Source organism: Periplaneta americana, chromosome 15 (assembly GCF_040183065.1).
Source record: "Periplaneta americana isolate PAMFEO1 chromosome 15, P.americana_PAMFEO1_priV1, whole genome shotgun sequence".
NCBI classification, from domain to species: domain Eukaryota; kingdom Metazoa; phylum Arthropoda; class Insecta; order Blattodea; family Blattidae; genus Periplaneta; species Periplaneta americana.
Window position 1 is genome coordinate 28,498,867 of NC_091131.1, and position 13,420 is coordinate 28,512,286.

General features: G+C 36.0%; 1 protein-coding gene across 1 annotated transcript in view; it reads left to right on the plus strand.

Annotated features, from left to right (window-relative positions):
- Nucleotides 1–7,188, plus strand: part of dtn (transmembrane protein 132C dtn) — a 520,213-nt gene extending 513,025 nt beyond the window's left edge. The window contains exon 11 of the mRNA XM_069848687.1: nucleotides 6,169–7,188. Within this exon, the coding sequence (XP_069704788.1) occupies nucleotides 6,169–7,066 (898 nt within the window). The 3' untranslated portion in view covers nucleotides 7,067–7,188. The remainder of the gene's footprint in view (nucleotides 1–6,168) is intronic.
- The last annotated feature ends 6,232 nt before the right edge of the window (nucleotides 7,189–13,420 follow it).

Genomic DNA, 13,420 nt, shown 5'->3' on the forward strand with positions numbered 1-13,420 from the left:
CGGTACTTGGATCGAAGGTTTCCTGATCGATGGATAGGTAGGGGTGGCCCAATTGCTTGGCCTGCACGCTCACCTGATCTGAACCCTCTCGATTTCTACTTGTGGGGCCATTTAAAATCATTGGTTTATTCGTCTCCGGTGCGTGATTTGGAATCCCTTCGGAATCGAATTGTGGCATGTTCTGAGGACATACGCAATACTCCTGGAGTTTGGGATCGTGTTCGCAGGTCAATGAGACATCGATGTGAGGTCTGTATTCAAGCAGGAGGTGGACATTTTGAACATCTTCTGTAATGACAATGACCTGCGGAAAGAAAAACGTTCCTGTGAATTTCAATGTTGTGAAGGCCATAACTCGGACATGAAGCATTTCCGGACACATGTTGTAATGAACTATTTTGATTGTCTACATGTGGGAAATACATACCTGAAATTATGCCCCGTATTTTTTAAACACCCTGTAGAGTCTTCATTTCCTAAGGCGTAAGCAAAGGGAGGAGTCACGGCGGAAATAACAGCGACGCGACTATAATAATTTATAAGAAATCACAATTCATAGACAACCAAAAATCAATTTTTTTATATCTGTGACATTAGAAGCACGCCTTTCTATTTTAAGTCTCGTAGAAAGAGTGCACTACCACAGCATGGTTTCTTCATACTAGGTTATATAATGATAAAGTGATGAACTATATATTGGATTTGTTGAAATTGCAAATTACATATACAGCAGTACATTTGAAATATAGGCTACATGTAGTTTGCACCCAAAAGAGCAAATGCTCGTGCGTGGGTATTTACAGTTACATAACATATGTTATTACTAAAAGTTTGACTGACTAACTGACTGACTGACTGACTGACTGACTGACTGACTGACTGACTGACTGACTCACTGACTGACTCACTGACTGAGTGAGTGAGTGAGTGAGTGAGTGAGTGAGTGAGTGAGTGAGTGTGTGAGTGAGTGAGTGAGTGAGTGTGTGAGTGATTGAGCGAGCGAGCCTACTATGTCCTATAAAGTAGTGGTTCTCAACCTTTGCGAGACCACTGCCTAGTAAATTCTTTTTCTATAAGACGAGGGTCTGGTTTGAACACATTTACTCGTAAATATCTTTCCAATTTTTTTTTAAAGTAAGTACATACTTTTAGCTAACATAACCATTAATAATTAAGTACGGTATGGCGTAATTTTAAGACTCAAGGAGTATTATTACACTATGAAAATGGCGTGACATGTTGATAAATAATTTAATTCAGTCGTATTCAACAGGGGTACGCAAAGAGATGTGAGAGTGTATGTAAAATTATAGAAGAGATATAGGCCTACCAGTACATATATTATTTCATGATAAACACTGAATGATCAGGACCAGATTCAGGGTTAGCCACAGAGGACCTGGACGCAGTAGCGGCCGGTGATCAAAATCCTCGGTGAGGCCAGATGCAACTAGTTTAATTGCCTCCGAAAGGAAATGTTTGTTTATGATATTAATTATTATTGCTATTATATTATTAATACCATTATTACTGTATTATTATTATTATTATTATTATTATTATTATTATTATTATTATTATTATTATTATTATTATTAGTCTATTCTTATTATTATCAATGAAAAATAATAATTTCACTCACCAAATAAGCTGTTATGCTCTGAGTTTCAGTGATTGTTTCAGTGTGATGAAGCAACCCATATTATGTGTTGAAATTCCCCTTTCTTTCTTTTCTTTTTATTTTTTTTCTTTGACAGCAACAAACAAGGCCAAGAGAAGTTTATTTTGCATCACATTACCACATAACCATTTATGTTGCCCATACCAGGATGCAATAGAAACTCGCGTTTTAAGATTGTCTGAGAAAAATTATCAGCGATGTCATAGGTATCTCGGTAGTCTCTCTCTTTATTTAAAACTTCCTTTCTTTCAGTATTATTTCTTCTCAAAAAAGGACACTCTAACAATGAATTAACTGCACCAGCATTACTTCTCTCATTTGTTTCTGTTTATATTTTCCCGAAATACATAACAACATTGGCCCACATTCACTACTGTACTACACCCTCGCTTATATGTCATAAACTGAGACATAAGGGGAGAGAATCGAGTGGGTCTCTGCCTGCCAAAGAGCTGGAATTTTGTTATTTATGGCCTAGTTAGGAAGACACGTCACCACTGCTATTCCCACCCCACTTTACCCTTGAGGCCGGCCCATGGATGGGACGAGTGAAATCTGACCAGGCCAGACGAATTGTGCCTCAGCTACAACATTTTAAGCGCAAACTCAAAGCCCGCGAAAGGACATGAAATGCATTAAGCGAGACCCGGCACGAACGATTCTGGCCTCAGGAACAAATTTTACTGCAAAACAGGTCTATATACATCACAAGCCAAACCCGGCACGAGCAATCCTGGCCTCAGGAACAAATTTTACTGAAAAACAGGTCTATATACATCAAAGTTTTCAAATGCTTCTACAGCGATATATGCTTTCTTTCAAATAACTAATACATTATATGAAAACACAAAATTTGATTTCAGTTAAGCCAAGTGACTGAGGCCCGGCCTCACTTGCCTCAGTCAATCAGCTGCCACTGCCTGGACGTAAGATCGTGCAATTTTGGAGCACCAGATTATCTCTCTCTATCTTTCTCTTTCCTTTATACTGATGGCTAAGAAGTGATACTTCGTATCTGTAATTTGCAGGTGAATAAAAAAAGTTTTAAAAATTATTTTTTCTCGAAATATACGAACTTTTAAAATATGTTTCTGCTTTGCAAGATCTTCTACTCGAGAACAAAACGTCAGTTAACTATCCAATTTTGTGAACATAATAATAATGTAATTTAACTACTTTATTATTTAGATTAACTAAATGACCATTTTTGTAGATACAAGGTATCATTCCTTAGCTATTGATAACAACAGTAGAGTGACAAGATTTAATTTTTAATTTCAGAAAAATATTTCTTTCCAAAACAGTGCTCTTCATTTTCTAGTTCTAACATTCTTTCCTCTACACCTTGCAGCTTTGCTCGTTACACTAGAGTCGACGACAATTCGGAAGGCGGTTGTCTGCTAGTGTTTGCGTCGAGAGAGAGAGATAGAGAGGGCAAGGCAGCGTACAACATTGCCACATCGTACTTCACGAGCACATGCGATACAAATAGCGCAGGAGAGAATTTAAATTATCAAAAGACAATAATGACCTTAGCCGTTGATTACTGTAAGCATGACACCAAACAAATCCTGTTTCCTTCACTAACAATATTCTTTGCACGTTTCTCAATTCCACACCACATGCTTCTGCAGTCGCTTCTTGCATGTTGGCAACGTTGCTCCCAGGATCAAGATGGCCAGCAGCGTTCTGCTCGTTAACGTTTTTAAAATAATTATACACCTTAAACACTATTTTCTGCGTCTGCTTGTGTAATACTTGTCTTTTTACAGTCTCTTCTTCCATTTATTTACCTTACATACACACAGTAAATGTTAGTTTTACTTATTCAGTGTATTGAATCACTCGCACTTGAACAAACAAACACGGGAAGTGCTTGTTATAGACTGATTCTGATTGGTTCTACTGTACAAGCTTGTGACGTCACATACCAGAAATGCTACGGGGCATATAGAAGCTAACCGCCTTCCGAAAGGCCGTCTAGTCTAGTAATATTGTGATCCCATAATCAAGAATGTCATTTCAGTTGCCTGTTTGAAAATAATCAAATGGCACTTGCAAAATCTCAGGGCACAATTCTTGAAATACTTTTCAGAAATTGGGAGAGAACGTAACACGCGATTACAAGCCTTTTTACACTGTCGCCACTAACCTGTGGAGTAATGGCTAGCACGTCTGGCCGCGAAACCAGGTGGCCCAGGTTCGATTCCCGGTCGGGGCAAGTTACCTGGTTGAGGTTTTTTCCGGGGTTTTCCCTCAACTCAATATGAGCAATTACTGGGTAACTTTGGTGTTGGACCCAGGACTCATTTCACCGGCATTATCACCTTCATCTCATTCAGATGCTAAATAACCTAAGCTGTTGATAAAGCGTCGTAAAATAACCTACTAAAAAAACACTATCGCCACTAAATTCTCTTATTATAACTTAAAATTAAAATAAATGCTGCTGAAAATTTTCATTAACGGTTCACTGAAAGTAAAATTCGAAAACATGTCGATCTGCGACTTCAGGATTTGTGCTCGCAAAGAGTTCGAGGAGCTCATTGATGCCATTTCACACCTCCTGCCATTCCCGTCAACGAATTTGTGTGAGTGGAGTTTCTCCGCATTAATTTGAATCAAAACGAAACACAGAAATCTCTTTAATCCAGATCCCTTTGTGATCTTTGTACTTATGAATATTCGTTCTTAAATTTATATTCTAGCATGCTAAAAAGAAGCTCAATCATCTTATTAATAGGTCAGCATCACATCAGTTATTAATAATTTATATAATATTTAATAATTCAAATATCTTTGCTTTGTTATAATAGGTGTCACCGTGTTCATTTGTGAGAATTTGTGCGTAGTTGTACTTGACAATATTATTGCTTTTACTTTTCTAAAGCAAGAAAAGAACAACATGGGTTTACACACTTTACACTAATGACTTGTCCGTCATAGCTTAAGACTCTAGTGCACCAAATTATAGGTAAAGATGTTTCCTTCACCACGGGATAATTTTAATCGATCCGATGAATCAGTTAAAGCACTATTGAACGGAGTTACGCAATAAGAGATCAAGTGCCAAAAACCTGTTTCGAGATATTGGCCATTGAAATAAATCTGTTTTTTTATATATAACATTTTATGCAAGAAGTATTATAACATTCATAGTATTACAAAAAATATCACAAATAATAGCGAAAAAGACTAACCGATTTTTAATAAGAGACCAGCAGTTGAATTAATGCAAATCTGGCTTTCAGGTAGTAGCTCCCTGTAAAGCAGGTTTGAATAATTTCAAGGAAAAATTGTTCCAGGGCCGGGTATCGATCCCGGGACCCTTCTCTTAGCGCGCGAACGCTCTTCCGACTGAGCTACCCCAGGAACTATACACGACACCATCACAATTTTTCCTTTGTATCCACACAACTCACATGAGCTGACAAGACGTTGTGAATTGTGTGGATACAAAGGAAAAATTGTGACGGTGTCATGTATAGTTCCTGGGGTAGCTCAGTCGGAAGAGCGTTCGCACGCTAAGCGAAGAGTCCCGGGATCGATACCCAGCCCCAGAACAATTTTTCCTTGAAAGTTGAATTAATATTTCAAAGCAAAATAAATAAATGAATTTTGTGCAGTAAACGAATTTTTGCTTATAAATAGGAGCAAAATTCCGATATCACATTCTTGATTTTTTCCGAGTTAAATTAGCCTGTCATCAAAATATTTGTGCAAATATCTCTTTTTTTTTTTTCAAATTGTCGGTTGGTCTGTTATTGCGTAGGTCTGTCCATTTGATCGGTTAATCGGTTTTAAAATTAATTGGTTCGATTAATCGACAACTCTACTAAATAATATTATTTTTAAAACAGATGCTTCTCTTTTGCCAGTAGCATTCTTCTTCTTCTTCTTCTTCTTCTTCTTCTTCTTCTCCCTTCAAGGATTAGGTGATATCACCTGTTGTCCACACCTGTGGAGTAACGGTTAGCATGCCTAGCCGCAAAACCAGGTGGCCCAGGTTCGATTCCCGGTCGGGGCAAGTTACCTGGTTGAGGTTTTTTCCGGGGTTTTCCCTCAACCCAATATGAGCAAATGCTGGGTAACTTTCGGTGTTGGACCCCGGACTCATTTCACCAGCATTATCACTTTCATCTCATTCAGACGCTAAATAACCTGAGCTGTTGATAAAGCGTCGTAAAATAACCTACTAAAATAAAATTTAAAAAAATATCACCTGTTCCGGTCTCTATCATCCAGCCACCTCTTGCGAGGTCTACCCAGATCCCTTTTCCCGATCGGGCGATAATTCATTATCTTCTTTGGTAACCTATTCTCTGCCATTCTGTCAACATGATCTTTCCATTTTGTTTTATTTTCTTCTACCATGTAGTGTACTGAGAAAATATTGAGGTATGACCTTATTGTTTCATTTTTAATGTTTACAAAATTAAGCAGTTACATAAAAATGCAAAATGTTTGCAAAACTTCATTTCTTCCAGCACACCACCTCCACCCCCTTTACCACCACATGGCATTCCATTAGAAAAACAGCAGCCCCAGCAGCAGCAGCATCACCACGGGGAGAGTACGGAGAGCTCTGAAGGAGAATATAAACCTCCAGTCCCACCCCATCGCAACATCGGTGTGACAGCCCGCATTGGCCCTTCAAGACAACCGGGACCAATGCCTGGCTTCTTACCACAGCACCAGCAGTCCCCACCACCGCCTCCACCGCCATCACAGCAACAGCTGCCAGAAACAGGCATTGCCAGAGTAACCATAGATCAGAGGGTCAATGCTCTCCCAACCACCATTGTGGCCCCGACACCCGCACCACCTCGCCGCCACCACCACCACCATCACCACCACAGAAATATCAACAACCACCGTAACGGCAAATCTAGCTCTTCCGGGCATCACCATGCAGCTGATTCGGTGGCTCCACCTAAGCCACCAGACCATCTACCAGAGGAAGCTAACAGTAGGCAGAAAAACTACAACCAAGAATTAAGCAACCTCCAGCAGTTGAGGTACCATCACTCTAAAGAAGACGCTGCTAAAAACCAGCAGCCCAAGAGGCAGTCCAAAGACGGAACATACATAACGTCCCGGGAAGATGAAGACGATGAAGAAGATGCCCTCCCCGATCCAGCTTTTGTAGAGTTCCCAACCGAAGGTGTGATGGCTTGTGGAGGAGTCCAGCGTAGGGGCAACAGTCCAGAAGTGAAGCGAGCAACGATAGTAGGGAATCCTATGTTCTCTGCTACAGAATACGATGGTGATGCAGAAGATTTCAGGGTTCGAGAGGAGCTTCTGGGTTTGGAGGACCTGAATCTGGGTATGGACTACGACCAAATCATGGAATACTTTGATAATCTGAAGGAATCCAACGCTTGAATTGACATCCCACATTCCCTTGCCTGCAAGTAGTAGAAACAGTTGAAAAGCAGCTGATATTAAGCAAAATGTTTTTACTAAAATTGAAAGACAAACTGCAATATCCGTTAAAAAAAAATAAAGGAATATGTGAACAGAGAGTGGTGTTAACGATCAGTGTTTTCGAAAAGTGATGACAGTAATTCTACTCTAGTCAAAAAGAAATATTGCCGCTACTGCTTTAAAACGGAGACAAAAAATGAAGCTTCATGAACTTAGAATTAAGACTTTTTCTCATAATAAAAATTACATGAACTAAACATTATCATTACTCCACTTGTCTTCATGTGCCATTTATGCTATACTCTGGCTGCAGTTTATCAGTCAAATGGGTAAGAAAGAAAAGTCCCTAAATCAAACTGTGAGCAAGTTAATTGTATCATATGTGATCATAACAACTTGAGTTTGTCATGTAGCTTTAAAACAAATTAGAAAACATTCCTCAATTACAAAAAATAATAATAATAATGCAAATCATGCATCATTTCTCTTTCATTGTACATAAAATGTTTTGACTTGATGGGTATTATTATTAATTGCATCATATCAAAGTCAGTATCTATCAAGGCATGGAGATTTTTAGAGAGTATGTTGAATGGATTTCAGAGTATAAGGCATTGTGGTTGCTAGGTTATCACACGTGACCTATCATAAATGTACAGTAATCATAGAATGTTTTGATGTTCCTATTTTCCCACCTGGCTAAACAGCCACAAATAAAAAAGAATAATATTATTAATTAATTATCTGGGACACAACCATAAATATTCTTCTGTTGATTATTTTTTTAAGAAATTTATGAATATTTTACTGTATCATATAATTTCTCTTAATTTAATTTACTGCATAAACTACGGTATCATTTCCATAGTTTTATTATGGAAATGATAACATTTTTTTTTAATGTAGGCAACCTACATTTCTCAAATATTTATTGTACTTTTACCTTGTAAATTTTGCGTTGTAAGATTTTGTAAATATAGAAAAGTTCGTATTGTATGCACCATGACATTGTTGCACATTTTATATAAACAAATTAATCTTTACCAAATTTATATAAATATGAGGAAATAATTGTAGTAGGAGTTTTTTTCTCAATATTTTCTTTGAAAGTCCTGAATAAAGGACGTCTTATAAATGGCATGGTAACCTGTATCCTTTCAGTACCGTTTCGAAATTTGTTGACATTGGCGGTAACAGTTTCTTGCTAGTCTCATAGCTAAGCTTAGAGTATAGAATTAATTATACTATTATTACTATATGAGCCACATCTTCAATATTGCCAAGTCTAGTCTGGAATGGATAAAAAAGAATCCTTCTCTACAATGGTAAATTGTTTGGTGTTGTTTTAGGAGAAATATTGAATAAAATAAAAAACGTTTGTTCATATCCAAATGTCAGTTGCTACCATGAAATAAAAGCATTGGTACTGAATCAGATAAACAAGAAGATGCTTTGGAAAACTGTAAAAAAAGTGCAAACTGACATAGAAAATGTGTAGGTGAGCGTATTAGTGTTTCTATTGATGATATATGTACACTACATGTCATGTGAACGTGTGTTGACATATCTGTTAGTAGATGTATGTATGACACGATGATTGAATATTGGTTTGTGAAAGTATGACTTTGAAATTCCACTTGGCTTTATGTATAACCTCAAAACTCATCATGCTAGCATTACAACGTTTATGAAATAACGTCTTTAAAGGAAATTACGACAGTATGCAGATTAAATTAAAGTCCATATAAACCTGTGCTCAACATACCTTACTGGCATCTATGTTGTGAATATCTATGAGTGCTGTATGTCGTGTTAATTTCTAAATAAGAGAAAAATTTAAAAAATGGCACTTGCATGTCACCTTGGTGGATGACTTATTAAGAAGATGCACTGATAGCAAAAGTCATCTGATATTGCAAATGTAGACATACTGATCATTTAATATAAATACTACACTGTCTGTAAACTCTTGAAATGTATGATATCAGAATGAGAAAAAAATTAAGTGTTTGTGTACATATTAATGTCAGTTAACATAATGTTAATGAATATGTATGCAGCTATTATCTCACTTAGTACATGCATTCTCGATGAGGCTCTCACTACAGTTAAACGAACTCACTCATAATGTTGTCAAAAGGCTATTGCGGCCAGAAATGACCATACTTAATGCTCTTTCAGGTTTATGTTTGTTGAAGATGCGTCACCTTCACATGATCCATTTCAGAGTAAGAAGATAGCTGGACTATTTTTGAGTTACCGGTACTTTAATTATAATAAAAAACTTATTTACTTACTTATGGCTTTTAAGGAACCCGGAGGTTCATTGCCGCTCTCACATAAGCCCGCCATTGGTCCCTATCCTGAGCAAGATTAATCCAGTCTCTACAATCATATCCCACCTCCCTCAAATCCATTTTAATATTATCCTTTCATCTACGTCTCGGCCCCTCCAAAGGTCTTTTTCCCTCCAGTCTCCCAAATAACACTATATGCATTTCTGGATTCGCCCATACATGCTACATGCCCTGCCCATCTCAAATGTCTGGATTTAATGTTCCTAATTATGTTAGGTGACGAATACAATGCATGCAGTACATAAAAAGCTATGTACCATAATTAAGATTTCTTTTCATTGACACAAAATGAAACAATAAACCAGAAGGCATACAGTTATCTGAAAAAGGAGGCATTCGATAAAAATGAGTGTTGTATAGGTTAGTTTTAGTAATTTAAATTCTTAAAGTAAAAGTTAATCATTTATACCGTAACAGAAATATAGACAGTCTAATCTAAGCGACCTTAAAATAATAATCCAATAATTTAGAATATCTTTATTTTGATGATTACTAGTATGGAGAGAGTAGTGAAATCATTTTGTTTAGTTTTTAATATCAACAAGAGAGCTTCGGCAGTTTCTTCACAGTAAAATATATTTCAACCTATATTACAAACACACACAAGTACATACACATATACATACTTACATACATACATACATACATACATACATACATACATACATACATACATACATACATAATACGCACATACTGTATATACATTTTTTTTCCTTTTGGTATAGAGGAGGTTAGCACTCCAGCGTTTTACTGAGCTTATGAAGCCATTTCGTTCAGTATTCTTTTTAGACATAGTTTCACTTATCATTTCACATTAATTAATTAATTAATTTATTATTTTGCTAATAATTATAACATATATTATATATAGAAAAAAACTTTAGCTTGCCCCTGAAAGAGGAGAACTCGTACTCAGGGGCGGATTCCTGAATTGAAACTAATAAGTATACAATACAATTTGTCTTATGTCTACTATGCAATTATAGTACTGTAAACTGGGGTTACTTTGAACACAGAGTAAACTTTGAACATTTTTTCAGAAAATCATATTTAGGTTTCTACATGCTGCTCTTGTTACAGATGGAGGTAAATTTGGTATGAGAATGATTTTGTAATAATTTGCCTTCATCTATAACAAGTGCAGCATGTAGAAACCTAAATATGATTTTTTTTTTAAATGTTCGAAGTTTCCTCTGTGTTCAAAGTAACCCCAGTTTACGGTATATAAATTTAAATTTACAATTGAGGCAAACAAATAAAATCTCTTTCTAATAATGAACTGCCAGTGCTTTCTTCTATTGTACAGAGTTGTTGAGCTACTTAATTCAGTTCTAATTAAAAGAAATGGCTTCACTATTCTGTTCATATTAATTGGTGTAATCCTTCAACAAATTTATAATAATAAACCGTAATTGCATTCTTTCTTTCTTTGAAACTATAATCCTGTGATTTATCTATATAGACTTGAGAATAGTCAGTAAGATAAGAAGTGCTTCACTTGACTGTTACGATGCAGGGACAATAGTTTTAATAACTTTTTCTAGAGAATGAATTATTTTTCACTATGTTCATTGTGCTCTACTGTAAATCACGACAACTTAGAAGTTCTGTCTTCTTTCTGAAAGTCACATTTTTTACAAATAAGTACAGACAGGCTTGTATTTACTCATCGATCATATGAGCCCGGGCGCAGACAGGCAAATTTCGTAGGGGAAACAAAATTTTGAGAAAAAAATCGAGCTGAAAATAAATGTTCGATATTTTTCTACTTCGCAGATGCCTGCTTCAGATAGTAGCATTTATTAATTTGTTGTTACAAGCCACTCTTTAGCAATTTGACTATTAAATGTCTAAAATTTGCATAAGTTAGTCTGTAGGAGTGCAAAATTTTTTTGGGCCTGTGAATGTAGCTCTACCTCAATATGGGGCCGAGTGCAGAAATGGAAATAGTCCTAAAATAACCTCTCCAATTATTTGCACTGTTCTTATTCCAGAATCGAATACTTTATACCAGTTTAACACTAAAACAAAGTAACTTGTACTGTAATATATTCACTAGATGACATGGTCAAACCAGCGAATAGGGATTATAAAGAATGGACACTTCGCGTCGGTACCTTTGATGTAGCCGGACTGATTTTAATGACCTTCAAGCCAGCTAGAGCGTGAGATTCTGCTTTCTCCCTAGAGTTGGCGCTGACATCACACCAGCTAGCAGTCGACACAGCGGAAATATAACACATATAATTAATACATCTAGGTACATTATGAACTCAAATAAAATAAATTGGATTCATAAAATAATAAATCCGTCATTAACTGTAATGTCTAGACTCTAGAGTTCCCTTATAATGAGAGTTGAGACGTTGACCCCAACAACAATTAAAATACGTAATGATTTGATAGCACTGAAAATGGAAAAAACAAAACTCTTATGAGAAGTAAAACCATATATCTATATTATATTATATTATATTATATTATATACAAATATTAAATGAATTCGATACTTCATTTTATAATGTATTATATTATTTCATAATATAATTTATTATATCTGAAATATAAAAAAATTATTATTACAACTAGTTTGCCACTGAGAAATAAGGGAAAACTGTTAACTTGAATTTATTTGAAGCAAAGCGTTACTGGATTATGCAATAAGGTAGGCGATGTTTGGATCCTGTGTCTCAACTCTGTACTCAGTTATTATCTTAGCATATGCTCGATTACACTAACCTCTGGCACGTGAAAGTGGAACTAAATGCCGGCGCACAGAGAAACAAAACACAGGAAAATTTGCTCAGTGTCCATTCTTTATAATCCCTATTCGCTGGTCAAACTATGTTTATAGAGTTAGAATTGAAACTATTAACAAAAAGTTCAAAATGTAACTTAATATAAAAATTGTGTCTTACTATTTAACACCATAAATTGGAATGTAACTGAAACTGTAAACAACTAGGTGTGTAAATATTCCAGCAATCATTTTACCCTCACAAAGGTACATGCAGTGCTAGCATAAATGTTACATAACCTATATCATACAGATAAAACATAAGCCTAAAGGAGTATTACAAATGAATCTCACTCATGGATACTCAGTTGATATTACATTGTTACTTAAATGTCAAATGCCAAAAAAAAAAAAAAAGAAGATAGAATAAAATAAAATAATAATAAGACAAAGCGAAACAGACACAGATGACATTGTACATTAAAAAAAATCCCTCAGTGCTTGATAAACACAATGTATTAGATTTCCTCATTATGTACCGTATGTTATAAGAAGTTTAATATTATTGTGCACAGAGTTCAACAACAGATCCATCTTTCAATACTCCACATTCTAACCTACACAATCCAGTTTGTTCCCATAAGCCATTTCCCTTGTGGGACCAAATTGATAAACAGTCGGTGCTACTTGTGCTGACTAACATTTAACATTATTGTATGCCTAATGTCTTCAATACAAATAAAACCATTTGTAATCCTGTTTGTGTATTTAGCTTTATAATGCACCATCTATGGTAAATTATTTTCCCATAATGGAAGCAGAAGGAATTTTGAGAACTAAAAGGCGACAAAACAAAGTTATTTACTGTAAAATCCCTCATATCCAGGACCCAAATAACCGGCAATACCAAAACAACGGCACTTTTGGCTAGGCCAAAAAAAATTGTTAGTCATGCGAAAGGGAAGAGTCGAATGAAGTTGTGATTATTTTTCATGTATCGCAGATGCCACATATTGTGTTTACTCTTTACATTGTTCACGCGTGAAAACATAGACAGAAAACCCCATTATGTCCCTGAAGTAGATCAGGCAGCATCGGTAAGTCGTCACTTGGACCTTGCAAACAATGCGCAGAGATCATAGCTTTAAATTTACTGCTTGAACTTGCTCGTTTCGAAGGGGTGTTGGGCGAGTCTAAATAAGAAAGTACCTATGA